Below are 26885 nucleotides of genomic sequence, written 5' to 3' on the forward strand. Positions count from 1 at the left end.
CAGCCAAAGCCTGACTGGTTTTGTTCTCCAGGTTTGCCAGATGCTGATGTCTTCAGGCCCCCAGCCCGATCTTCTAATTGCTTCCCTTCCCCCTCCTCTTTCCAGTGAACTCTCTGAAAGCTGCCCCAAATGCAATCCGGACTGGAACCAGTGCCTTAAAACCCTCCTGAGGTTCCCCACAAACGTGGGTCCAGACCCCTTCAGCTGACACATAAGCCCCCCATGGCTGGTCTCTGCCTCTGGTCTTCCCCTGGGAGAGGCACTCCCAGAACAGCGAAACGCTGTCATTTCTAGCTTCCCTGACCCCCTGAGAGGAATAGCCCTTGCCAGACCTACTCCTCCTGACCTCTTAGACGGGGAAGGTCAGTCCTGACCTTCCTGTCCCTCTCCGGCCTTTCCGGGTATGTCCTCAAGGCTTTCTGGAGACTGCCTTCACAGTCACTGACTTATAATGATGGATTTTCACACAGAGAGGGGAGATCCTTGAGGGCAGGGACGGTGTTCCATTCATCTCTGGAGCCCAGGCCCTGGCCTGGTGCCTGGTACGGAGGAGAGGGCCACCAGTGGCTGATGGATAAAGGCAGAGAAGAAACTTGGAGGAAGTGGGAGCCAGGAGTGTCCAAGAGGGAAGCGAGGGCAAGCCTGGCAGGAAGAACAGCCCGAGCAAATGTGTGGGCAGTGCAAAAGCGAACCCTTCCATTTACTGCACTCCCACGATGCCCGCTAGCCGTGGGGCTTGCACTGGGTTTACACATCGTGTCTTCTCTCCTTCCCTAAAAGACAGATCTGAAAACTGGCATCAGAGCCTGGAAGTAACCTACCCAAGGTCACACAGCGCATAGGGGTCTCGGGTGGAATCTAAGCTTCCTTCTGCTGGGCCACGCTGCTCTCCTGGGAGCAGGACTTGGAATGGGCAAGGAGTGGGCCCAGCTACACCTCTGCCTAGCTGAGAGCGGGAACAAGCTGCCCACGCTCAGACCAACAGCATCTTCCTCCCAGCTGGACCAGAGGCTCCAAGGCCACACGAAAATTTACCTGCTTCTTCCTCCCCCCGTGGCTTTGGGAATCTTTGTGCACACCACACACAGGCGCACACACACACACACCACACCACACTCACACACCGGAAAGAAGGCCCAGGGCATCCAGGAGACAGGGGCTCATCCGGGCTAGCTCCTTCTGCAGTCTCTCCCTCTTTACACTTGGCCCAGGCCGATATTAAGATTCATCTGCATTCCTCGCACAACGCCTGGCAGATGGTGGGGGAGGAGGCTGGGTGTGAGCTGGGGGCTGCAGCCAGGGACCACACTGGATCTCAGAGGGACCACAGAAGAGAGTGCAGACAACCTTCCACAGGCCTGGCCTAGACTGGGGCCACTCCAAATGCCTCCAAGGGATCGAGGATGCGACCTTTTGTTTTTCTCTGGACTGAAGGAGTTCTAGAGAGCTAGGAAGAGGTCTAGCTATTAACAGTGCTCCGAGTGATGAAGGTGGTCCTGCATCTTTGGGAATCTCTTGTCTAGGTTAGTCCTTCTTGTCCTGGAGATCTGAAGAGACCAGGGCAACCTGGGATCCACCTGGGTGGGCCCCCCTCAGCCTGATGAACACCTATCCTATGTGATAGGGAATGGGTAAGAAAGAATTGGAAGGACAGCCTCCAAGAGGCCTTATTCATCCCATTTAATGCCGTTTCTCAGGAGGCAAACCCTTACCCTAACCCCAGAATCCAGCCTGGCCCCTAGTGGTCTCTTCTGGCCAGCACCCCAACCAAACGCTTCATAGTGATTGCTCCGAGGTCCTGAGATCTTCTAGGAAAAAGAAAGGTCATGCTAAGAAAAGGGGTGCGAGCTAGACACTTAGAAGAACTTCCCTCAGCACCCTCATCAAATCTTGCAGGAACCAGCCTCTGTGGCCCGCTGTTGATATCCTTAGACCCTTAAAATGGGTTTGGACAGAATTGTCTTTCCAAATTCCAGGACACCTATGGGTAGGATAGGTAGGGCAATCCCCAATGCCCGCTACAGAATATGAGGCGCACTGTCAGAAGGGCGGAAAAGCTGTGTCCCCATCGGCGGTCTTCCAGTCTCTTGCCTCCTCTCCCAGGGCTCCTCTGTCCGCCTCGGGTACCCTACCCTGGAAAGTCGGCGTCCCAGGTCCCCTGGCTGCGGGCCGGCAGGGGAGGAGTTAACTCCGGAGGTACCGACTGGGCTCACGGTACCTGCCGCCGCCGCCGCCGCCAGTGGGAGGGACGAGGAAGCGGGAGCCGCCTGGGCGCCAGGAGCGCTCCAGTCTGGCGGGGCGCAGCGCGGGGAGCGGGCGGCCGCGGCTCGGTTTGGCCCGGGGCGTCCGCCAGGGGGCGCGCCGCGACGGGGCGGGAGGGGCCGTCTGGTCTGGGGAATTAGCACCGGGGACGGGCGCGCGCGCAGGTCCCCAGCACATCTGGGCGAGAGCCGAGCCTCTGGAAGCGAGCGGGGCGCCGAGCGCCTGTCTGGAGCGTCAGAGCCACCGCGCAGCCGGAGCCCCTTCGAGACGCTCCGGGCTCACATCTGGCACCGGGAGAAGGACCGCGCAGCGCGCAGCTGGACGCGGGGAGGGGGCGGCGGCTACACAGCTGGACCGAAGGGGGCGGGGTCGGTCCCAGCGACGGGCAGAGGGGAGGGCCGCGAGCCACCGGGACCTGAGCATGGGACAGCGCGCCTGAAGGAGCAGCCCGGGGAAGAGGGGGCCTGGGACCCCGAAAGGAAAAAAGAGACGGGTGAGAGCGGAGGAGGAAGATGCAACTGACCCGCTGCTGTTTCGTGTTCCTAGTGCAGGGCAGCCTCTATCTGGTGAGTGGTCCACGGGGAGCGGCGCAGGGCGGGGGCCAGAGGATGGGGAGAGCGCGGGAAGCTGCGGAGCCCTGAAACTTTCTCCCTACCCCCCATCCTGACATCCCGGGGCTGCGGACGAACGCTGGAGGCTGGGGGAGAGGGCGGGTCCGAGGCCGGAGGCTGGACAGGAAGGGTTAATAGGGGCGGAGAGGAGGGTGCTTGGCTGGCCCACCCACTCCGCGGCCGATGGCGGGAGGTGCGAGTGACACTAGGGAAAAGGGCCCTCGGAGCTGAGTCGCCAAGGATTACCCGACCTCTCGTAGCATCCCAGGACGCGCAGGACGGGGGTGGGGCAGGTGACCTGCCGGATCAGGGGACGCGGGTTTCTCCTCTGACCTCTAGGGCCCAGAGAACCCCAAACTGTGGGCCCTGGCGCGCCAAGCCCGGGCGGACTGGGGGCGGCCCCCGCGTCCCTGCCTCCCGCCGTCCCTCCCGCTCCCTCCCTCCTCGCCTGTTGTTTTCCTCGCCTCTCCCGGCTGCGCGCAGCCCGAACCCCACAGGACCTGGGCAGGCGGCTCCCGCCCCAGACGCTCACAACAGCTGAGCTGAGCGCCTAAAGCCCGCTCCCCCGCGACCCAGGATGCCCTAGAACCCCACCCCGGACCCTAGCCCAGAGCTTAACTCCCCCGCGACTCATGCCCGCCGCCCCACAGCTGCCCCCATCCCAATCCTGTCCTGGAGAAGCCTCAGCGCCACTAGATGTGCCCCCTTCCTCAAAATGATTCCCATTGACAGCAACCCTCCCACCCCCAGTCCACTGTTGGGAAGGAAGCCTTCCCTGCTTGGCCCTTATCTCTGGCCCTGTTCACTACTGAGCTATTGACTATCTCAACCATTCAATTAAACCTAGAGCCAAGTACGAACAAGTGGGCAGCCTTGAACCCAGCCCTAGGAGTCTCCCCTCCTGCCTTTCCTGACCCTGAAGGTGCTGGAAACCTGGAAAGCAGGGCCAGCCTTAACTGCGGGACAGATACTGGCTTGGTTACAGCGCACAGCTGCACAGCTGTAGGCACAGCCAAGGCCAAAGCAAGAGGCATAAAGACTAACCCTTTATGGAACCTCCCATCCCAGCTCCTCAGTAATCCTTCGGCCCCACCCATGTCATCATCAATCCAGATGTGGTAGCTGAACCGGTGTCTCCTCGCTGGCGACATAGACACACTGGTGAGAACTCGGTTTCAGAAACTGAGCAAACACATCCAGGCCACTGAGTCTAGGGAGCCAGGTAACATCCCGTTGCCCTGCCGAGTTCTGCCTGTTCTTTCCACCCTCCTCTAGAAAGCCTCCCCAAGGTGTGGCCTGTCACCATAGCTGAGCCTGCTGAGGCAAGACAAGCCCTGGCAGAGTTTGACAGGACATTCCAGGTGGGAAACAGGGCTTCAGGAAAAGTCTTTTGCAAAGGTACATCTGGTCTGTGCCTTGTGGCGGGACACTTGTGGCCCGTGTCGTGTGGTGATGTAACCTGCACATCCTGATGTCTTCACCTGGGAGATGGGACTCCCAAGAACTGGTCCCTCATCATGCAAGTGCCGTCTTGGCATGTCGTCACCAGTGTTCCCCAGAGAAGGGTTTTGCTTCCACAAGCTTGGCCATCCGAGGTGCGGCATTCGTACCTGGGTCTCCTAGTCTCAGCAAAACCTGGACCAAACTGATTCCTGACCAGGACCGTCACTGGGTTCTAGAGTCCTATTTTATGGTCCACAGGCCAGCAGTTAGGCTAGGAGTGGCGTCTCAGTCAGAAGACGAAAATGTCTTAAACAGCATGAGATATGTGCGTGTTGACACAAGGGAGCTCTAAGACAGGGATGGGGCTCCCCAAATACCTTGCAACTGCCCAACTCCAGGTGAAGGACTCCTGAGGACAGGAATAATGCATCCCTGGCATCTTGGCCATTTCGAGGGTAGGGAGTCTTCCTCGCCTTCAGACTGGGGGCTTCTGCAAGATCAGAAGCTGAGCCCTTCCCACTTAACTGGGGCTTATCTATAGAGGAGACCTGTGTGTCTCTGATATCCTAGTCCATGAAGGGGAGAGACATCCTGACCATCCTTCCAGATTTTGAATAGCAGCCAGGGGCTGGGCAGTAAAGAAAGGAGGTGACTGAGGTATCAGAGCATGAAGATGGATCGTAAGGGAGCCAGGGTATACCCCTGACCCCAGCACAAGAGAACAAGCAGGTGTCCCCTTAGCCTGGGTCAGACAGGGACAGAGACCCTGGAGAGACAGTGATAGGTGGTAGGCCAGATCTCAAATCCCCTGGATCGTCTGGGGACAAAGCTCTAATTCTCTTTCCAACCCCCCCCATAGGTCATCTGTGGCCAAGATGATGGCCCCCCTGGCTCAGAGGACTCTGAGCATGATGACCATGAAGGCCAGCCTCGGCCCAGGGTGCCTCGGAAGCGAGGCCACATCTCACCTAAGTCTCGCCCCTTGGCCAACTCTACACTCCTAGGGCTGCTGGCCCCACCTGGGGAGGTTTGGGGTGTCCTCGGGCAGCCCCCCAAGCGCCCCAAGCAAAGCCCCCTACCCTCGACCAAGGTAAAAAAAATATTTGGATGGGGTGATTTCTACTCCAACATCAAGACAGTGGCCCTGAACCTGCTGGTCACGGGGAAGATTGTGGACCACGGCAACGGGACCTTCAGCGTCCACTTCCGTCACAACGCCACAGGCCAGGGTAACATCTCCATCAGCCTTGTGCCCCCCAGTAAAGCTGTAGAGTTCCACCAGGAACAGCAAATCTTCATCGAAGCCAAGGCCTCCAAAATCTTCAACTGCCGGATGGAGTGGGAGAAAGTAGAACGGGGCCGCCGGACCTCGCTCTGTACCCACGACCCAGCCAAGATCTGTTCCCGAGATCACGCTCAGAGCTCGGCCACCTGGAGCTGCTCCCAGCCCTTTAAAGTTGTCTGTGTCTACATTGCTTTCTACAGCACGGACTATCGGCTGGTGCAGAAGGTGTGCCCAGATTACAACTACCACAGCGATACCCCCTATTACCCATCTGGGTGACCTAGATGGGCCGCAGAGGCCTGTGCAGGAGGCCGGCTGTCTGGGCGCTGGTCAGGGAAAGGGATGGGCCTCAGGAAGGGAGGGGGTGGAGAGGACGAGAGGTCAGGTGGGGGAAGGGTCCCCAGTGCTGGCCCCAACCTGAGGTTAGAATGTACTTGTTATGGAGGAGGAATGGGCTCTGGGCAGCCTTAGAGAGTTTTCCCACTGGTCCAAAGCTGACGCTGGGCCTTGAGGCCCCTGGACAGGTAGGCCAGGTGGCCCCAGATCAAGCCACAGAAAAGACCTTAACCCTTGGCTCTCTCTCTCCTTGCCATTCGGAAAGAGGACAGCAGTGGACAAAGGGGTGTCCACTGTGTAGGTCAGGTAGACAACTTGGGATGAATGGCTCAGTGGCTTCCTCCAATGGGGCTGGCAGTGGGCAGCCTGGAGCCCCTTTCCTACAGTGAGGCTGAAGTGGTGACCTCATCCCCACCCTCAGGTCTTTGCTGTCATGACTACCTGTCACCAGCCAGGCCACCCCTTCTCCCTCCAAAACCCCTTCTCCCGCCAGCATTCTCCCCTGCTGTCACCCTCTTGCTGATGGCACGCCATCCCGTCCTTCAGCCGAGACAGGACCTTTAGTTCCTTTTAGCATGAAGGGCAGTGAGCAGAAGCCCGCCTGTGTGCTGCGTGCCCATTCTCCGCCCTAACCCCGCTGAGAGTGCTCCCTCTCCAGCCCGCTCCTCATATCAGACGGGGGACTCCGCAATAGGAACGGGGATTCCTTCTCTGGGCCATGGGACTATCGGCAGAGTGGGGCGCAGGAGGCTGGACTGTGTGGCCACGCTGGAACTGTGCCCTAGTGTTGTCTGTGGGGTGGGGGGAGGGGTGGGAAGTCTTGTGAAATGCCCTGTCACTTCTGTGTGCAGAGTCTTGTCCTTGGAGCAGAGAATAAAGCTTCCCAGGGCAGCACATTCTGAGTTATCCAGGGGAGAGGGACCTGGGGCCCTTTCTGACTAGCATTTTCCAGATGGGGACCAAAGCTGCAGGCCTCTTGGTGCTGGGGCTCCCTGAGGCTTTGGGACTGCCTTCTCTGACACTCTTTGTAAGCAAACAGATTTAGTGCCAGGGGCCCAAACAAACACGTTTGAGGCTGGGCATGGCACCTGAAGGGGCAGCTTGGGGGTAAGAGTCAGCATGGGCCAAATCTTCCTCCCGGGTCCTCACTGAGTTGCCATCTCTGGCCCTGCAGAGGGCAGTGGTAGATGGTGTCCCAGCTCTGCCACTGTTTTTCTCTAATGCCTGGTAAAGTACACTGGCCTCTTTCTGTTTCTCCCCCAGCATCATACAGCACCTACATCTCTGAGAATCACCCAGATGGCTGGTGTCATACAGCCTTCAGGGTCCTCCCTAGCTCAGCACGGGTGGGCAGGGCCTGTATCTCGGCCCTGGGCTTGGATAAATGCTGACATACTTTGAAAACCTGCCCAATGACCTCTAAGCAAACTTGGCTCCAGCTCCAGAGGATGAAGAGATTCCTCTCTTCTCTCTCCAGCTGTGACTCCCATCTGCCTCTTGGGGGAAAAGGAACAGACTGAGGTGGCATTGGGGACAAACAGAGCAGGAGAGTAGCCACTTCTCCCTCCTGCTGGAGAAGGCATCAGAACGGATGGACGCCTGGGCTGGCGCCCCTACCAGGATGTCCCCTCTGGAGGTCTTTTTGGGTCTATTTTCTATGGAGGTCAGCACTCAGGTCCAAAGGTCCCTTTGGGAAGTGTAGCCATGATGTGGAGAGTCCCACAGTGGGAGCCAGTGGCCTGACCTCTCCCAGTCTTTGCCCTCTGCCCACAAGCTCTGAGCCCAAATGGTCCACACTTGCAGCCTGCAGCACACAGTCACCTGGCTGCAGCCCCTCTATATGGGAAATGACCTAGAAAGCGAGATGGCTGCGGGCGGGGGGAGGGGGCACACTCTCTTTCCAGCTCTGCCCTGAATCATCCTGAAGCCATTTCTTCTGAGCAGACTTAAGACACACACGCCCCTACACAGCCTTCTCCCTCCCTCCCTTCTGTACCTGCGACTGCAGTCAGAGGGCCTGGGGCTCCCCCACTCCATCCTCTACCCCAACCAAGAGAAACCTTGGCTGCTAGAATCCGGAGGCTTCTCCCACCTGTGCCCCTCATCAGACACTGTCCTAGGGCACCTGTGGGGTGTAGCAGAAGAAACTGTGAGGCGCCCCCATTTCCACCTCTGTAGAACACTGAACTCTAGAGCGAGTACAGGGGCACTCTGACCGGCCCCTCCTACTCCTCTTCTCCCGTGGAGAGCCAGCTGCTGCCGACAGCTGGAGGGCCCGGCCTTTCTGGCACACGGTGCTGCCTGCACAGGGGGTGGGTTCATTTTAATAACTTCATTTCACCCTCTTGCACACTCTGCCTCCTCTCCCCTGCCTATCTGCCTTCCCCGGCAGCCAGGCTGATCTCAGTTCAGATTTGGCTAACAAATGTCTTCCCAAATCCCGATTCCTTGGAGGAACCCTCTGGCCTCTCTGTCTTTTCAGATAGTTCATGAGCCCCCTTGATCCTCACAAGGGTAGTAGGTCCGCTCAACCTCCCTGGCTAAGAGGATACCCACTTCTGCCCTTCTGAGCAGCAACAGCAATGGCACCCTCTGTAGAAACAGACCTCAGGTCCTATAATGCCCCTGCTCTCTCACTCTGGCCTTGGGGAGCACCCACAGGAGACCGGCTTTTTCCTAAAGGAGCCCTTCAAGAAACGACGGTCAGGGTCCTGCCTCACACCAACCCTTTGACCTCCCTAGAGCACCTTGATGTCACTTTGCAACCTTCTCAAGCTGTTTGGGGACCCTGCTTCTGGTTTGTCTTGTCCCCCCACCCACCCACTCAACTTGGTAAGGGTCTTGTCTCTCCTACAGGCTTGCCCCTAGTGCAAGCCTAGCACACCAGACCAGGGAGCTCTTCAGTTACTTGGTTTGTGTCTCCCCATCAGAGTTTGGGGGGCCTCTCCCCATCAGAGTTTGGGGGGCCTCTGGGGGTAGGGGTTGTACCTCCCTCAACAGACTGGACATTCTGTGGTTGACACAGACCGAGGTAAAGGCTGTGTCTCCCTCGTCGGTTAGCATCTTTCTGAGGGCAAAGGGCTGTACTGTGACTGAAAGAGAAGCGCTGGTCTCCCAGTGCCAGGGTCCCCAGAGTTGCTTTGCCCTTCAGTACTTCCTGGCTTCAGCAGTGCCATCTCTACGCCATAGCTTGCTCTGGAGCCTGGGAGCTAGTAGACGCTCTACCGTCAGCAAAGCCGAGTCCTCCTCTTGGTGAAGCTTAAGGCAAAACTGAATGGGCTTCTGTCCCTCCTCCTCTCTCCTTCATTCTCCTTCCCTAGATGAGCAAGCGGGAACTGAGTCACCCCCGTCCCCATCCTTGGCAGGAATGCTGATGACCTTGCATGTGGCAGGCTCCTGTGGCGAGGACCATTGCTCAGAGAGGCACAAGGTGGGTGGGTGGAGAGGGAAGCTGGAGGAAGGGGTTTGTGGGGGTGGAGGCAGCCGAAGGTCACGGGGTGATCAGGGACTTGGATCATTGAGTGGGCATTTGCAATGGGTTGAGGGCAACTCCGTGATCCAGTTACTCTTGGTTGGGAAGTGAGCCAACGGAATGGCTGGGAGTGGGAGAGAGAAATGTTACTTCCGAAGGCTTGTAGTTCTGCCGTGCTGCCTGGAGAACCGGGGGCTGGGGTGACAGGTGACAAGAGACACCATCAGCCCCACCAGGCAGAGGCATGGTGGGGTAGGGGTGGCACCTGCCGCTTATGCCAAAGTCCTGGAGTGGCAGCTGACAATATCCCCAAGGCACAAATGCCACAAGAGACCTGCAATTTGCCCATCAGGGGCTGGGTTCTGGCTCCACCAGGGACCTTGCTTCCTGTTGACCTGTCAAGCGTTAAGAGTCAAGTTTGCTGAGCTTAAGGCTTCTTGGTTCATTATCTCAGAGGCACCTGGCTAGGCGTCCCATGGACCGTATCAATTCCTCCCGAACCACAGAGGCTTGTAAGGAAATGACTACAGGCTGTGCAAGGAGCTCAAGCCAGTCCCCATGGAGATGGGTTGTCTGGATGACCTGGGATAGAGGACCACCTCCAAGCACCTCTTTACTTGAATTTTTGCTTTGTTATTTGAAACAGGATTTCTCTGTGTAGCCTTGGCTATCCTGGAACTTCCTCTGTAGACCAGGCTGGCCTCGAACTCACAGAGATTTACCTGCCTCTGCCTCCTAAGTGCTCTGTCTCCTCCAGGCATGCATGCACCACCACTGCCTGGCTGATTTGAATATTTTGAGGCAGGGTCTCATAATGGAACCTTGGTTGGCTTGGAACTTGCTAAGTAGACCAGACTGGCCTTGAACTCAGAGATTCACTTGCTTCTGCCTCCTGAGTGTTGGGAACAAAGGTGTGTGCTGCCTCACTCAGTGGGCTACCTTACTTGAAAAAGTGAAAGTTCTCCCTACCTTGGTACACTGCTGGGGAAATTAAGTTACCTCCCCCCCTTGCTCTTCATCCTCCCTTCTGTGTGGTTGGGCGAGAGGGCCCAAGGCTGGAGGGAGAGACAAGAATTCCTGCTCTCCTTCTGTTCCATGATGCCTGCGGCAGAAATGGCTATAATATATACAGTGGTTTATCTGCCTTGTCTACTTGGCTGGATTTAGAACAGTATAGGGGCCACACTTCTACCATTGTGTAGTGTCTACATGGGTGTTTCCAAAAGGTTTAACTAAAGGAGGAAGATTGGTCCTGGATGTGGGAAGGATCATCCCACGGGCGAGGGTCCTAGACTGAAAGAAAAAGAAGCTGAACACCATTGTTTAACTCTTTGCTTTCTGTGGATGCAATGTGACCAGCTGCCCCACACTCCTGATGTCATCCCTTCCCTGCCACAATGAACTGTGTCTCTTCAAACTGGGAGCCAAACTAAGTAAACAAACAAACAAGCAAACTCTTCCTTCATTTGTATCACTTTTTGCTGTTGTCATAGAAACAAGAGAACCAATACACTAGCCATTTCCCCTGCCTTCTTAGAAATGGGGTCCCCGCTTGTTAGTTGGATACACAGCTGCCTGGCATAATCCTACATTTCTCTGCCCCCACCCCACGTTCCCTGCCTTCTACACGTGGCCATGTGCCTGAGATCTGGCCAGTGACCTTTAGGCCAAGTGATTATACTGTCAGTTTCCGGCATCTTAAGACAGAGGTGTTCATCCTTTGTTCCTTCTTCATCTCGTCATCCACCCAGCTGTCTGGAATTGAGGCCACTAGCCCTAGCTGCCGTCAGACGCTAGTGTAAGTGCCACAGAGAAGGGGGAGAGTGGTAAGCTGGATGAAGATACGGTCCCTGAGAGCCCTAAACCGCCTGCAGACTTGTATGTGAGAAAAAGGAAATTCCCACCGCCTTTAAGCCTCGGCTTTAGGTCTCTATTCCTTTTTCTCTTTTCTAAAACCCATTCTCACGCAGGCCAGGCTAGCCTGGCTTGGCTGTAAGCTAGAAACTGGCCTTGAACTCTAGGACTGCGCGCAATCCTCCTGCCTCTTTCTCCGAGTACTGGGATTATAGGCAGGTTCTGGCATACCCAAAGGTTTTCACTTCTTGAAGCTGTATCTAGTGCTGGAGAACTTCCCTGCAGATTTTGGTCTTCTCATCTGTGAAACCGAGGCAATGCCCGCACATCTCAACACACCTGGGCAAGAAGGGAAGGGCTTCTCTCCCACTTCCCTAGCCTCACTTCTGGAGATGGTACAAGCTGCTTCTGCTTTTCAGGGAACCCCAGGGAACTCAGGGTACTCTGCCCCTGTCTGAAGGACCTCCAGATCCCAAATTCAGTCCTCACGTGTCCAAGTCCCCATACGCATTCTGATGTTGGTGACACACAATCCTCGTTAAGGGCCTGACTGATCCCAGCCAGATGGGATCCTAATTTAATTAAAACCCTTTAATTACCTGCAACAACACTGCTTTGGAAGTCCAAAGGCAGAAGGGGGTTGGTGATGGGAGGGGGCACTGTTGACAGAGCAGAGGAGTGGCTAGCCTTTTGGCCCTCTGGGAGCTGGCATTGCCTCCCACGCCTCCCATCGTGGGGGCCACGGTGTGCATGGAAGAGCCAGCACAACCAGAATTCTGGCGTGGTCTATAGGGCACAGCTGGGACAATGGGAAGTGGTTGGAGCAGAAAAGATCCCTGGGAAACTGAGTCCAGGCTCTGAAGCCTACTGCTGTCAGTGTTGGTCCTGAGGTGAGAGCAGGACCCGCGTGCCCTGTTTATGGGACCCTGGCCCCGCCCAGGGCACTCTGGGGAGGTGAAACCATGGTTTGGATTTCTTTCCAACGGTCTGGCTGTAGAAATAGGGGCACGTCTGTAGCTACCGAAAGAAAGCTATGCCACTACAACAGTTTCTCCTCAGTGTCGTTGTCCTAGGTGTGGACAATAAAAAAGGGTCACTTAGGTGGGCGGCAGAGGGGTCATGCGGTTTGAGGACTCCTTCCTGTGACGGCAGAATGAGCTCCGGCCAGGCCAGAGCCTGCCAAGCCCTGGCAAGGACAGACTGAAACCTAGGCTCGTGAGCTGAGCTATTTATAGCCCATGTGGACATCATCCGTTAATACCCCTTCTGTTCTTCCGTCGTACTTATTCACTCCACAAATATTGTTTAATAAAGCCTCTCGAACTTCCAGCTGGTCTCCACTGGGCCGGGATATCCGGAGAAGAGGTGTTGGTTCGCATTGGAGCTATCGCCTCAGAGGAACTGTTCTATTGGGGTCAGTGTGATGCCAGGGGCTGGAGTCGAAACAGGAGTGTGTGGAGCTCAGTGCCCACCCCCTCCCCACCTGAGTTCCCCTCCAGAGCTACAGCACAGGAGCTTCTGGGTTTAGCTTTACAAAAGGGGTCCCCAATACCATCCTCTCCTGATGTTCCAGCCTGGTCCTGACTTGGCCCGTATCTACAATGCTGTGTATCTGCTAACTTTGGGGCTCCTAGAAAGTGTGGACATCTCTGATAGACTCAGCAGAGACAGTGCACACACCACTCTCTGCCATCAACCTGGAGGCTCCCTGAGACAGGGCATGGGAGACCCCATCTAAATGGTCTGGGTGGTACTCTCCCCGGAGTGTAGTATGAAGCTGCCGAAGCACCTTGGCACGTCCAGATCTGTGTGTGAGATCACAGCAGCTGGCTGTGCCTGTGAGTGCTGTCTATGTGAATATCTTCGTTCTAGTAGGACCAGAAGTGGGTACCCCTTTGTCACTCCTGCAGCGGGGACAGTGGAAGAAACACAGCATCAGTGTTGGCACACTTCCTGCCCATCCTATGGACTATATCATCTTTTCTAGAATAGTCTGAAAAACCCACCAGTGAGGGGCTGGAGAGATGAAGAGCACAGGTTGCTCTTCCAGAGGCCCTGAGTTCAGTTCCCAACAACCACATGGTAGCTCTCAGCTATCTGTATTGAGATTTGGTGCCCTCTTCTGGCCTGCAGTTCAGGCATACATGCAGGTAGAACATTACAGACAAAATAAATAAATCTTAAAAACAAGCAAGCAAACCAGTGAGTTCTTGGGGAATGGTGATGGCTGGGGTCCAGTCTAGGACCATCAGTTGTAAGATAAATAAATCTTTTTTTTCAAATTTATTCTATTATTATTATTTTATGTTCATTGGTGTGAGGGTCAGATGCCCTGGGACTGGAGCTACAGACAGTTGTGAGCTGCCATGTGGGTGCTGGGAATTGAACTCAGGACCTCTGGAAGAGCAGCCGGTGCTCTTAACCGCTGAACCATCTCTCCAGTCTGATAAATAAATCTTATGGCTCTTGCCATCCTCTTTATTCCAGGAAGCCTCACCTGGCCTCATTTTGTGACTGGGGAAAGAACAGTCTCCAAGATGCCAGGGAAGCTGAGCGCTCCCAGGAGTCAGGGAAAAGCTGTGTAGAGCCGATGCATGGCCGAAGGGAACAGTCTCACTTACCAGGTGATTTTGCTGTAGTCCCCTGGGCTCTCTGAGACGGGGCAGTGATTTCCCCCCAACCATACCTGCTCACATTGTGGCTAGAAGGACTGGCCCCACAAGTAGTGAGTGCCAAGCCAATGTGGTCAGTTCTGAGATGTTGTCACTCGGCCTTCCCCCAACTTATGAGCATCTCGAGGGAAGAGGGATGGCTTCTTCTGCACAAGGCAGGCCGTGTAGCCCAGAAGCTGAGGTTCAGTTCTGGAGCCAGGCTGCCTGAATTCAAATTCCATTTTTTGGGGGGAAGATTGAAACAGGGTTTCTCTATGTAGCCCCAGATGTCCTGGAGTGCTCTGTAGACCAGGCTGGCCTTGAACTCAGAGATTTGCCTGCCTCTGCCTCCCAAGTGCTGGGATTAAAGTTTTGTATCATTGATGCCTGGCTTGAATTCAAATTCTTCTTCTGACATATCCTCACTGCAGACCTCAGATAGGTCGGTGAACATCTTTGTATCTGAATTTCTTTACCCATGGAATGGGGATGCTCTTTCCCTCTCAGAAGGTTGCTCTTAGAATGAGTAAAGCGTCTGAAAATATGTTTAGCACAGGGACACAGACTACAACTACGCACACTACAGCCATGACGCTGGGTAGGAGGCTTGGAGGATGGTGGCCATGGGCTTTATCATGCCTTGCTCCAGGAAGAATGTGCAAGAAAAAAAAACTAAGGGAAGGTCAGAAGTTGTTGTTGTTGTTGTTGTTGTTGTTGTTGGTGGTGGTGGTGGTGGTGTGTGTGTGTGTGTGTGTGTTTCAAAACACATAAAACCCAGGGCCCCTTTTTGCATGGAGTAGCTCCTTGGGTCCAGATCCCACTTCCGCTGGCTCTAGAGAAGCCCCTTCCAGCATGAGCTGTATGTCCCTCTACCCACTAACCATACACAATTCTGAGGGTCTTTATTTAGGAGGCAAGTTGACATTCAGAGTGCAGCCCCCACAAACACACTCTAGGCCTGGGTATTCTCCCACCCTGCTTAGCCACTCTCAACCCCACTCCAGGCCCCCCAGCTGTGCCCTGGTCAAAATTAGCCATTTCCCTTTCTCCTTGGCCACCTACATCATTTTCACTCACTTGGGAAAGAATGGTCTCCAAGGTGACCAAATCCTTTCTCTGGTCAGGACAAGGCTCTACCCAGCCAGCATGTTTGAAACCGTTCGGTTTGAGTCTTAGCCCTCTCCACGCTTCCCCAGCCTTGCCACTAGCTCATCAGCCTGGATGGGCCCGGGGTCCCTTGCTGGTACCCCCTTCATGTATAAAACACGGCCCTGCCTTGGATGGGACTCTGGAGGGTGAAGACTGTCTGCTCAGCCTCGTGGTGAGTTCTCTGATGGGCTCTATGTAAGTCATTTCTGCTGTGTCCTGGAAGGGCTGAGGACATGGGGCCCACAGGACTTGGGTCAGGAAGTCTCACTCACAGATGGGTCCCGAATTTAGTGGCTATGTAGATGCCTCCTAGAGGGACAGAGAAACGGCTAGGGAGGGGCTGCACCCCTCCAGGTCGTTTTTTGTAGGACACGACAGTGTTTGGGGTTTGGGCAAGCACCAAATAGGGGTACACAGTGTAGAGAGGCGCATAACTAGCCCATTTACTAGCCCTGGCAGCTCCCTGGCCTGGGATGGGGGGCTGCTGCCGCTCACTCAGGCTCTGCCATCTGCCACATCTCCGTGGAGATCAGAACTGAAGGGCTCATTGGAGGCAGAAATTTCTTTTTCCTTTTTTTTTTTTTAATGCAGCAGGATCAGGCTCAAGATGTCACTCTAGTGAAAGGGACCGGAGATGGGAGAGAAATGTCTAGGAAAACAGGGGAGAAATAAATGGAAGCTTCCATGCTCCAGAAGGAGGGAGGAACAGGGAACAGCAAAGACAGGAAAATGAGAAGAAAGAGGAGGAGGATTGTGCAGAGAGGGACTTGATTTAGCATCCATCTTTGCTGGGCCGCTCAAGGCAGCAGCAGCCCAGGAAGCAGGGCTCTGGGTGTCAAGCGACTTCCTCCTGCCAACCTTTATTTTTGTGTAACTACAGACTGAAGTGGCTCTGTCCTGCCTTTACCCCTTTCGGAATGTCTGCTCTCCTGACCTTTGGAAATATCACAATGACGACAGTGAGGATCAGAATGGAGGACCCAAGAGTGATTTCTATTCCCCTTGGACTCCAGGGGCCTTTCCACCTCTGCACATTACACCAGTGAGATACCTGGAGCCCACAGGACACTGGCTAGCAGACGCCCCAAGACACCAGATTTCTGGAGTGAGTCCTGCTGTGGGAGACTCCTGCAAATACAGAGGTGCTCAGTTTGTCATCACCTCACTGGGTTTGTGGGCTTGTGTTCTAAGAAATCCTCTAAGGAAATGGACTCCAAAAGCCACATGTGGCACAGGTTAGAGATGGAAACATTGATAGCACTGCCGGCAGTTTGTCTTTCTGGAGGCTTTATTCAATGCCAAGTTCGGTGTTAGGGATGTGATATTTATTTGCTCACTAACTCCTTAGACATCTATCTGCTATGTCCATTACACAGGTAAGCAAGTGTTACCCTGATCTGACTCAGGCCCAGATTCTACACGGCAGCACTCAACAATGCCAACTCCTCTCCACAGCTAGCGCAGACCTTCACTTAGAACCCCACTCTTTCCCAGTCATGGCCATTACCTCATTTCTACTTACCTAGAAAAAGCATAGGTCAGGCTGGGTGGTGGTGACAAACACCTTTAATTCCAGTACTCAGGAGGCAGAGGCAGGTGGATCTCTGTGGGTTTGAGACCAGCCTGGGCTATAGAGCAAGATCCAGGATAGGCTCCAAAGCTATAGAGAAACCCTCTCTTGGAAAAAAAAAAAAGCATAGGTCAGGAATGGTTGGGCATACCTTTAATCTCAACACTTGAGGTGGGAGGATCTCTGTGAGTTCCAGGACAGCCTGGTCTATTAAAAAAGTTCCAGGAGAGCCACAGTTACATAAAGAGACCTCACCCACAACCCACCCCAAAAAACAGAAAAACAAACAAAAAACGTTGAGTCACCAGAAATAAACAAATTTTCTTACCTTCCCACTAAAAGACAGGTCTGCTTGTTTCTGCACTGCCTGCGCCAATGCACCCAGCTGCACTGTAGGCTGTCCCCTCTCTACTGGGTTGCCCCTGCACTCCAACTCTAAACACACTGAGGTCTTGCCTGGAGAGACCATTCAGCAGTTAAGAGCAAATACTGCTCTTGCCGAGCCAAGTCCAGACAATTCACAGCCACCTGTAACTTCAGCTCCAAGGGAGCAGCTACCTCAAGGCTGCTTCTGCAGACACACGCACTTATGTGCACAGACCCCCACCGCTGACACACACACAATGAAAAATGTGCACCCATGCTTTGACTGCATGAATGTCTGTATACGTGTGTGACAGATGAAGAGAGCATCATGAACTGTAGTTATAGATGGTTGTGAACAGCCATGTAGGTGCTGGGAACTGAACCTGGATCCTCTGGAGAAGCAGTCAGTGCTCTTAACCACTGAGTTCTCTTCATCCCTATATATAATTTTCAAAATTAAAAAATTTAAAACATGTTCTCATTTTGTAAAACACACACACATACACCACCACACCCTCCTGTGCTCCTTTGCCTCCTCTGTCCTTCCCATCGCAGCCATACCTGGAAGATTTGTCTGGACACCTTGACCAGGTACCTCCGTGCTTCATTTGCAATCTTGCCCTGAAATGACCATAGTCACTGAGGATTGCTGTGCTGCCAATTCTCCTCTGCCTCCCTAGTGCTTGGATTAAAGGCATGCTCGCTACAGCTGCTGCCACCACCCAGCTGCTATGCTGCTGCCAATTTGAATGAACATGTTTTACTTTTTCTTGATACTTTTAACACATTTTGTTAAATTTTCTGGTTATCATCACTTCATCACTGGTGGTTAATATTTTTTTTTTTTTTGAGACAGGGTTTCTCTGTATACCCTTGGCTGTTCTGGAACTCCCTCTGTAGACCAGGATAGCCTTGAACTCATAGAGATCCACCTGCCTCTGTGCTGCGACTAAAGGTGTGTGCCACCACCATCTGGCAATTTTTTTTTCTTTTTCTTCTTCTTTTTCTTTTTTTTTCTTTTGGTTTTTCAAGACAGGGTTTCTCTGTAGCTTTGGTGCCTGTCCTGGAGCTAGCTCTTGTAGACCAGGCTGGCCTCGAACTCCCAGAGATCCGCCTGCCTCTGCCTCCCGAGTGCTGGGATTAAAGGTGTGCACCACCACCGCCCGGCCATCTGGCAAATTTTTAAAGCAAATTTTGTTAAACTCTAAGCTCCCATGAGTGCAAGGAACAGCTTGCCCACATACATACAGCATACTCGTCATACTGTCTGTTAGATCTGTGAGGGAGTTATTAGCAGTAAAAAGAAACAGTATAAAACCTTTAAAATATTTATTTTTACTTATGTATATGTGTATACATATGTACATATGAGTGCAGGTTTCCCGAGGCCAGAGGTGTTGGATCTTCTTGGAGCTAGAATCACAGGCAGTTGTGAGCTGTGTGCTGGAATTCCAACTTGGGTCCTCTGTAAGAGCAGTAAACCACTGAGCCACCTTTCCAGCTCCTGAAGATTGCTTTTTATGGGTGTGTGTTTGTATGCTATGTGTCTGAAGGTCCCCAAACAGGCCAGAAGAGGGCACTGAACTCCCTGGAGCTGAAATTACTGGCAGTTAGGAGCCACCGGCCATGAGTGCTGGGGACCTAACGTGGATCCTCTGCATGAGCAGTCCATGCTCTTACCAGAGCTATGGCTCCAGCTTCTCTAAAACCTTTCTGGGGCCAAATCAAGGGAAAGACTTTTCAGTTTTGATGGGAGGATTCTGGGGACCACCCACTGACAGCTGGACAGACTCAAATGCCCTTTCTTTTCTAGAGAACTTTGGAAGGATGCACAGTAGAGGCCACGGCCCTGGGAGGACTGCTGGCGATGGTGGGTAACTCCCTGGTGTTGACGCCTGCTTTCCATTAGCGTTCCATCAACAGATTCCTAGTGCTGCTGAAAGACAGAAATAAAAATGTGTTAATTTACCCAGAGAGATCAAAGCATGTAATATGACTATTGGTTCATGTATCAATGTCAACAGATCTACAGATGAATAAAAACACACTATTTCATTTTACCATTAAATGACATAAGTGCATTTTAAAAATTTATTTTTATTTTGTGTGTATGGATGTTTGCTTCCATGTGTCTGTGCACCACAAGCATTTTGGTGCCCAAGGAGGACAGGTGGGTGCTGGGAATTGAACCCAAGTCCTTTGGAAGAGGAGCCAGTGCTCCTAACTCCTGAACCCTCTCCTCAGACACAAATGGCATTTTAAAGTACCGTGGGTCAACAGGAAGTAACCAGGTACAGATCTCAGAAGACAATCTGAAACCACACTTCTGGTGTGCTGGTTCACATTGGCTTTCTAGAGCCAACTGCTTAATTTTCAGGAATCTTAAAAGCTGGCTGTTAAATAGCCAAAGCCATCACTAAAAATTACAACTGAGAGGTGGTGGTGCGCACACCTTTAATCCCAGCACTTGGGAGGCAGAGGCAGGTGGATCTCTGAGTTTGAGGCCAGCCTGGTCTACAGAGTGAGTTCCAGGATAGTCAGAATTGTTATAATAGAAAAACCCTATCTCAAAAAAACCAAATAAATAAATAAATAAATTGTATGACCATGGCAAAGCACTCAAAAGCTCTTCCTAATCATCTCACATCTTACTGTCTATGTGTATGGTCGTCCCCCCCCCCCCCCCCCCCGAGACTCTCTGTAGCTTTGGAGCCTGTCCTGGAACTAGTTCTTGTAGACCAAGCTGGCCCTGAACTCACAGAGATCTGCCTGCCTCTTCCTCCCGAGTACTGAGATTAAAGGAGTGGGCCACCACTGCCCAGCTGTGCGAGGTTATTTTCATCTACGGTATCTCTACAGGGGAGATTCTAGAAAATGGCACACTGTACATCTCTTTCCAATTTTCATTCAGTAAGGTCACCTTGAAGATCTGAAGTCAGCCATGGTGAGAGCATCTGCATCATGCAGACTGGCAAAGGGCTTCTGTATATAGGAGCTGAGTAACATGCCTTCCTTCAGTAGCACACCACTGAATCCACCACTGGCCCATGAAAACATTTAAGGTGTGAAGAAACTTCTACTTGAAAGATAGGCTGAAAAAGCCCAGAAGTGGGTCTTTAGGGAATCATTCTCAAAAGAGTGTAGACTGAAGCTAGCTGTTTTCTTCCTCATCTGAAAAGCCCCATTATTCCACAAACATGACTTTCACTACATTACAAATAGCCGTGCCTGCAGTGTTGGAGAGAGCAAACAACCAAGTGAACAGCCTGTACACCATTACACACTGAAACAAATGAGTTCATTGACTTGACCGAAATTATGTGATCAGGGGTTGGTTCTTTTCTTCTCTCATTGTCAAAATTTGTGCCTTTGTACTCTGTTGATTTATCCTGTCAACCTTGGCTGCTTCTGCCTCCATCATGACTGAAAATGCTTTACGGTAACTGCTGTCCTCCTAACGTATATGCTTTTAGTCCTAGTTCTAAGGGCTCTCTGGTTTGCTTCTGCCTCTAGGACTTCATTGGTAGAGCAGATATTCTACCCACTACCCTAGACCTCTCGTGCCGTATAAGCATTTGTTCTCTTAGTGGCCTAAGTGTTAGTCTCTGTCCTTTGGGCCCTTTTCCTCTTTCTTGGATGTCTGTTTTCTCAGACATGAAAAGATGAATTTTGTGACCACCTCCTTCTTCAGTTTGGGAAGTTGTCACCATTAAAACCTTTCCTCTGAATATTAGCAGCCAAGTTCATGTTGCCATCAGACAAATGTGGCTTTTCATCTTCTCTTTGGTCCTTGGTCTAAGCTCCAAATATTCTACTGACTGCTGTTGTTTCTTGGCTCTGGGCCAGGAGGTGTGACCTTGAAGAAGTGACATTTCCACCTTCCCAACTTCCACAAGTGCAATGAATGAGAGCTACACAAGCCAAGCCAGTAAGTGCTCAGGATGCCCGTGACATCTGTCAGCTGCAGGTACGTTCCTATACTGGAGTGGCATGTACTTTATCTTCATAATGCCTTTCCCCTAGAGTTGATCCCCTTCAACTCCTTAATCATTCCTGCTGCTTGTATTGAATTCCCTCAAGTCTACAATTCTTTTTTTCTCGGAGTGCAGGAATCAGCAAACAGTATTGTAGATGCCACTTCCTCCTCCGGCATCACAGGCAGGATTTACAGAGGGGAGCACTCATTTTGCTAATGGCTTAAAGATCCCATCAGTCAACAATATTCAAGTTCTGTTCTCATCTGGAGGTCAGAGCTTCTGGTTCTCCCAGCTCATTATCCCAAAGACTGATCTTCCTACATCTGCTTTCTTGCTCACTGTATCCAGGAGGCATCCACCTAATGGGTCAAAGGGCCCACAGTGGCAGAGTCACCTCTGAAATTAAAAGCGGGAAAGTACAGCTACCTTGTGCATGCACATACACAGCAGGCCAACAACACTTACCTGGTTGTTAGATTAGTCAGCAGGCCATTGGAAATGAATCTAAATGATGGGGGGCAGATTTCGATGAAAAGTCACGAGACAAAAGGAAACACACAGGGCCCAGGCTGATTAAGAAGATAATTAGTTTTCGAAAATAAGGTTGGGTTTCAGCCAATAATTTGTTTGTAACAAAGGTATAGGAAGGGATGCACGGCAGCCATGCTGCACGCTGATCTAGTGGCTCTTTCATAGGAGCTGACAGTGCTGGGCGCAGCTCCGCCCCTCTGCCCAGTCTGTTGTTTGAGCGCATAGAAGTCGTTTTCCTTCCATTGGCACAGGGCTCATCCAATATGGCGGTCCCATAAGAGGTTGAAGCCACCTTTTAAAAGGAGCTCCCAGAACACTGGTCCAGCGAGAGATCTTCTGGCCTGTCGCAGGGTCTTCATGTTCCTGGCTGGAATTAAAAAGGACAGCAAAGCAGCAGCGGCTCTCTGAGAGCTCAAGTCCAGCAGCCTTATCAGTGAAAAGGGAAAGAGACATTTCTTTCCTAAATTGTTCAAACCTATAAAGGTCTTCAAGTTGCCTGATAACTGACAGGTTTAATCTCTATGTAGGAAACAGAAAAATCCTCCCCCCCCATGGATGGCCAGATATGAGGCAGGGACTGACCACAGAGAGGTGGGGAGATGGGGACACTGCCAGATATTCTATTTGGCCCCCAAACCTGCAACTCGGAAGGTTCTCTGGAACTACTTGCCTGAAATATTGTTTTGATAAATAAGCCATATCCTTGTGGAATTGCCATCTCCAACTGTTCCACTGGCACGGACGTCTCTGCAGTGACAGCACATGCCCCAGATTGTGGAGTTAACTGGAATTAGGTTTCAGATGTGGGGGAGCTAAGGAAAGAGGTGGTGGCAGTGGGAGGTTTATGAACAGTATGCTGGGGCTCTGATGTTGTCATAACCAGATGGCTTCAACTGTATCATTTAAACAAAAACAAACATGGCCAGAAATAATATAATAACAGGAGCAGCATTGAGCATCATCCTCTATACCTGAAATTTCATCAGTTTTCAATCTACAGTGAAGTCCACATCGGAAATTCTATAAGTATGGAAAATCCCAGAAGAGACCTTTATCCTGCCAAAGCCAGATGTCAGGCCAGCTCCCTTCCTGAGAGCACATGCTCTGAGTCCTCCATCCTCAACCCCAGAACTGTGAGTGAAGCTCAGTGAAGCAAATCTGCTTCACCCTGCTGGGAGCTCTCAAGAACAGGCCAGTAGAGGCACCTTTCTGGAGCTTTGTTCTTACTATTCCCAGAGGAAGCAAGTTTCACTTCCAATTTTATACCTAAGCACTCCAGAAATGGAACTTCCTCTACTCCTTATGTAATCTTCAGGATATGACATTAGACGATCTGGTATTCAGTATTCATGTGACCTTAGGCATGTGCCTTCCTCCAGTTTCACCTTTTCCAGCTACAGACCAACACTAACTAGCACCTGTCCAACTACACTCGTTGAGAGGTTAGAGGTTCAAAAGGACAGTACAGACGAAGGTCTGCTGAGAACTGAAGGCTGTACAACAAACACAGAGGCAGTATGGGCAAAGCAGATGTTGTGTCCACTGGATCATAGGTCTGTGCACCAACTTGGGAAATGGGGGCCAGAGTGACAGTGGTCAGCAGCCAATACACAGAGAACCAGACACTTCCTTACACAGGTCACACTTGGGAGGAAACCGGGAAGGACCACGGAATGCAATAAACAAGTCCCACTTGTGAAAAAACTGCCACTAACTCATACATACCCAGCCCAGTGGTAGGTAGACAATGAAAACCAGAGAATTTGCAATGAGCAGTCACTGAAAGGAAATAGAGTGTGAAAAGAGCTGAGATTCCACCTAAGACTAAATAATGCAACCTTGGCCAAACAATGTATTTCTAGTGTTCCACTGTCTGGCCAGTGCTGTGGAGCTGGGAGCTCCATGCATTCTTGTGATCTCACTGCAAGTTAAGACCTTAGTTTCCTCAGAAACACATCAGTCAATGACAGGACCCATCAGAGACAATAATTTCCCTTTATTTAATCTCCATATTCATGTCTCCTAAATACTTTTTTTTTTTTGGTATTTGATTAGGAGAATGGAGATTTGGGATTAGGTATTAACACACATAGGGGGTGGGGAGGCAGAAAAAGCTCACTACAATTGCTTCTCTTGGCAGAGTACGGCCTGGTTCCAGTCTCTCAATAGGACACGGTTGGCAGATCCTCAAGGAGGACAAGACTGGCAGATGCTCACAAAGGAAACTTGAGATTATGGAGAATAAATAAATCCCTACTGCTTCTTGGACATTTTAGATATAATTCCTAAAAGATGAAGATCAAACCAGGGCTTCAAAACCCTGTAAGCAAAAACTCAGATCCGAGAAACAAGCCAAGTGAGTGAAACAAAAGACAAGAGATACCACACAGTACAAAATAGTAATTATTTATATTTTCAAAAAGAAAAAATTAACATTTGGAAGTCTCCCCTTTGGAAGAGGGGCTAATCAGAAGTGACAGGACTGGCTCCTATGCAGGCAACAAGTCAGGTACAAACAGCCGGGCAATCTGGGCTGGAATTTTTTCACATAGCAATAATAATAAAATTTCTTTTTCTCTTCTTTTTGTTTTATGTATTTTCTGGATTTATTTCTTCTTCTTTTTTTTTTTTTAGAAAAAGGGAGGGGGAAGAAAGAAAAAATAAAATCAGAGAAAATGCCAAAAAAAAAAAAAAAAACAAACCACCATTTTCCACGATATCTAAAAACAGAACCATAGTTCTTGTCAAGACAGTATGAATTCTGGATGAATAACTTTTTTTTCCAGTTTTCAACACCAATAAAGATTTTGCAAAAGCCACTACCATCAAAACACTCATCTTCCAGATCAAATAACCTCCTTCCCCCTTTGCCTTCATGTGTCACTTTTCATAAGAGGATAAAAGGATGGGCTCTGTATTTGCAAACGGTAAGTGCGAACGAGAGAGCTCTGCTGATACTTGCATGGTAGTGAGGAGTCTTCACAAATATCCAAGGTTTAGCACGGCTGGAAGGACTAAAATTTGCTTCTTTCAACATAAATACTACTGGAATTCACAAAATGATTTCTGAAAAAAATTCTTTCTTCTTTCCTTTTTCCTTCTCTTAAAACTAAATGTCCATTTTGTTTTCCTTTTTGCTCCAGGCACCTGACGATTTGTTCTGCTCAGTCAGATGCAGGCAGGTTTCTCCAAAGTACCACTGCTGGGATGTGCTTGGGGCCAGCACCTAAACTGAATCCCAGGGTCAACTTGGTCAGGCCAAAGGGAACACGGTGACACGGCAACAGGGTTTTCATTAGGTTGAGCAGCCCCGAGTCCTGGGCCCTTCCCTCCCCCCACCCGTTCCCCTAAGTTATTTAGTGCTGTTTTAAAGTCTGGGTCATGGTACAGTCTTTCCCCTGACACAGAGAAAAAGCTCCACAGATTGCGCCGTCTACCTGGTGATCAGTGGCAGCAACGATGGCTGCTGCTTCTGGAAAATAAATGGAGTCTTATAACAGGCAGGATCTTAGGATTGCTTCAGGCGTTTGCGTGGGGGCCCCAGGAAAGGGCATTGTGCTGAAGCCAGAGAGCGGTATGCTTCAGCCACTAAGTGGGGATGTGATACCACCATTGACTTCCACCCAGAGGTCTCCAAGACATCCGAAGCATGACTAGGAGAAATGCGGAGAGAGAGGTTACCAAAGGAAGTGTGCACATGGACCAAACAGCTGCCTAGATAGCCCACTTTTTCAGTGTTTGGTGTAGATGTTGTTGATACAATCAACACTACCCAAGACAGAACCCTTAACATGCATAAAAATGTGCTTGCTAGACAATGTACAGACCCGTGATTAGGCTGTGGCTCTAATTCCCAAAACTTGGACTCTGAGGCACTGCACTCTGAAAACATGGCCTGTTTGACAGAGTCAACATTGTTGATGGTAATTATATTCACAGTAGACAATAAAGAGAAAGAGCAAGGGCTTCCTTGGACATTCAGCTCTGAGCTCCCACCTGGTGTTCCATTTACTAGTCTTGTTAACCACAAGGCACATCACAGCCAGGGCCTATCTGATGAGCTTTTTGCTCAATGGTTGAGTTACCTTCTAAGAAGTAACAACATGTAGTGAGCCTGAACAGAACTGACACTGGTCCTTCCCTTCCTCTTCTGTTTCAGGCTCACACCTCAGAAACAACCATGTAACTAGATCTACAAGATATTACTTCTGTATTAAACTTGACTCCTCATCTACTTTTTTTTTTTTTTTTTGGTTTTCGAGACAGGGTTTCTCTGTAGCTTTGGAGCCTGTCCTGAAAATCCAGCTCTTGTAAACCTGTAGACCAGCTGGCTTCGAACTCATAGAGATCCATCTGCCTCTGCCTCCCGAGTGCTAGGATTAAAGGTGTGTGCCACCACCGCCCAGCACTGTGAGGACTTTTTTCACTCCAACTTTTGCTTCCAATCAGGCAAGGAAATAATAAGAGTATGTCACAATGAGAAGGACTACAGTTATAACCTCCTTCAAAGCATTTTAGAAAGTGCTGCGGTAAGGTCACCTGTCACTTGGAGTGAAGGAACAGATCTGGTAGACTGTTTCCTTTTCAAAATAGTCTTTAACAATCAGTTAATGTCCACGCCTTCTCTTTTCCTAAGCCCACCAGAGACATAAAACATATTTTACCAATTCATAAAAAATGAACCTCTGTTCTCTTGGAATCTGTCTATCTTTTATTTTGCCAGTGAAAGTAAAGTGAGGTTGCTGTCATTTGGGACAAACAGCTTTTCCAGGTCAGCAAATTATCACTACTCAGTTCCACCGCTGTTTGGAAGTAAGGGGATTCACACTCACGACTAGGACCTGATCCATGCACGCAAAACCATTTTCACACTGTCAAGCTGAACAGAAAGACAAAAATTTTCTACTTACTACCAAAAGGTTAATGAATCTCCTTGCTCACTTTACTCACTAATTCAAAGTCTTTTTTATTTCTTTATCCCAATTATTCTGAAAGAAAAACTTTGAAGATGCTACTCACTAGTTGATGAAATCCACTGCCTGAGTTTTCAGTTGATCCGCGCTGTGGAGGTCAGCCAGGATGAGAATTTCTGCAGCGTTCTCCACGGAGAGGTTACTGCAGAGGGCATCCTCACACATGACCTTCAAACGCTCCAGGGCATACTGTAAAACAAGCAGTGCTGTCATCAGAGCAGCAGTCGCTCAGGGCTGACCGCTACTGAAGTTGTTCTCTGTAGTGGCACTGCTGTATAACTGGGTATCTGAACAGAACTGCAGAGTGCAGGAAAAGCCACACCACAGTTATAAAGCACAACCACACTCGGAAGGCTGGTCGCTTAAGCTTGAAAAGGAAACAACCTAAATATGGTGGGCAGCATC

At 51.1% G+C, this 26885-nt stretch overlaps 2 protein-coding genes across 10 annotated transcripts in view; one reads left to right on the plus strand and one right to left on the minus strand.

The window, feature by feature from the left end:
- The first annotated feature begins 2392 nt into the window (after positions 1-2392).
- On the plus strand, positions 2393-6830 carry Nxph3 (neurexophilin 3). Its single transcript, XM_075991002.1, has 2 exons — positions 2393-2828; positions 5176-6830. The coding sequence occupies exons 1-2, from the start codon at positions 2775-2777 to the stop codon at positions 5878-5880; spliced, it is 759 nt and encodes a 252-aa protein (XP_075847117.1). The 5' UTR covers positions 2393-2774; the 3' UTR covers positions 5881-6830.
- Positions 6831-23897: 17067 nt separating this feature from the next.
- Spop (speckle type BTB/POZ protein) overlaps positions 23898-26885 on the minus strand; it is an 84728-nt gene continuing 81740 nt past the window's right edge. For all 9 annotated transcript variants that reach the window (XM_075991003.1, XM_075991009.1, XM_075991008.1 and 6 more), the window contains 2 exons: positions 26527-26669; positions 23898-25160 (listed from right to left, as the gene is read on the minus strand). In XM_075991003.1, the coding sequence (XP_075847118.1) occupies positions 25016-25160; positions 26527-26669 (288 nt within the window). In that variant the 3' untranslated portion in view covers positions 23898-25015. The remainder of the gene's footprint in view (positions 25161-26526; positions 26670-26885) is intronic.

This window comes from Microtus pennsylvanicus, chromosome 11, assembly GCF_037038515.1.
Source record: "Microtus pennsylvanicus isolate mMicPen1 chromosome 11, mMicPen1.hap1, whole genome shotgun sequence".
Classification (NCBI taxonomy): domain Eukaryota; kingdom Metazoa; phylum Chordata; class Mammalia; order Rodentia; family Cricetidae; genus Microtus; species Microtus pennsylvanicus.

Excerpts from the sequence above, each read along its gene's own strand:
- Nxph3 (XM_075991002.1), top strand. The coding sequence starts at position 2,775 with ATGCAACTGACCCGCTGCTGTTTCGTGTTCCTAGTGCAGGGCAGCCTC. Across the intron at positions 2,829-5,175 it reads TGCAGGGCAGCCTCTATCTG|GTCATCTGTGGCCAAGATGA; the intron begins GTGAGTGGTCCA and ends CCCCCCCCATAG.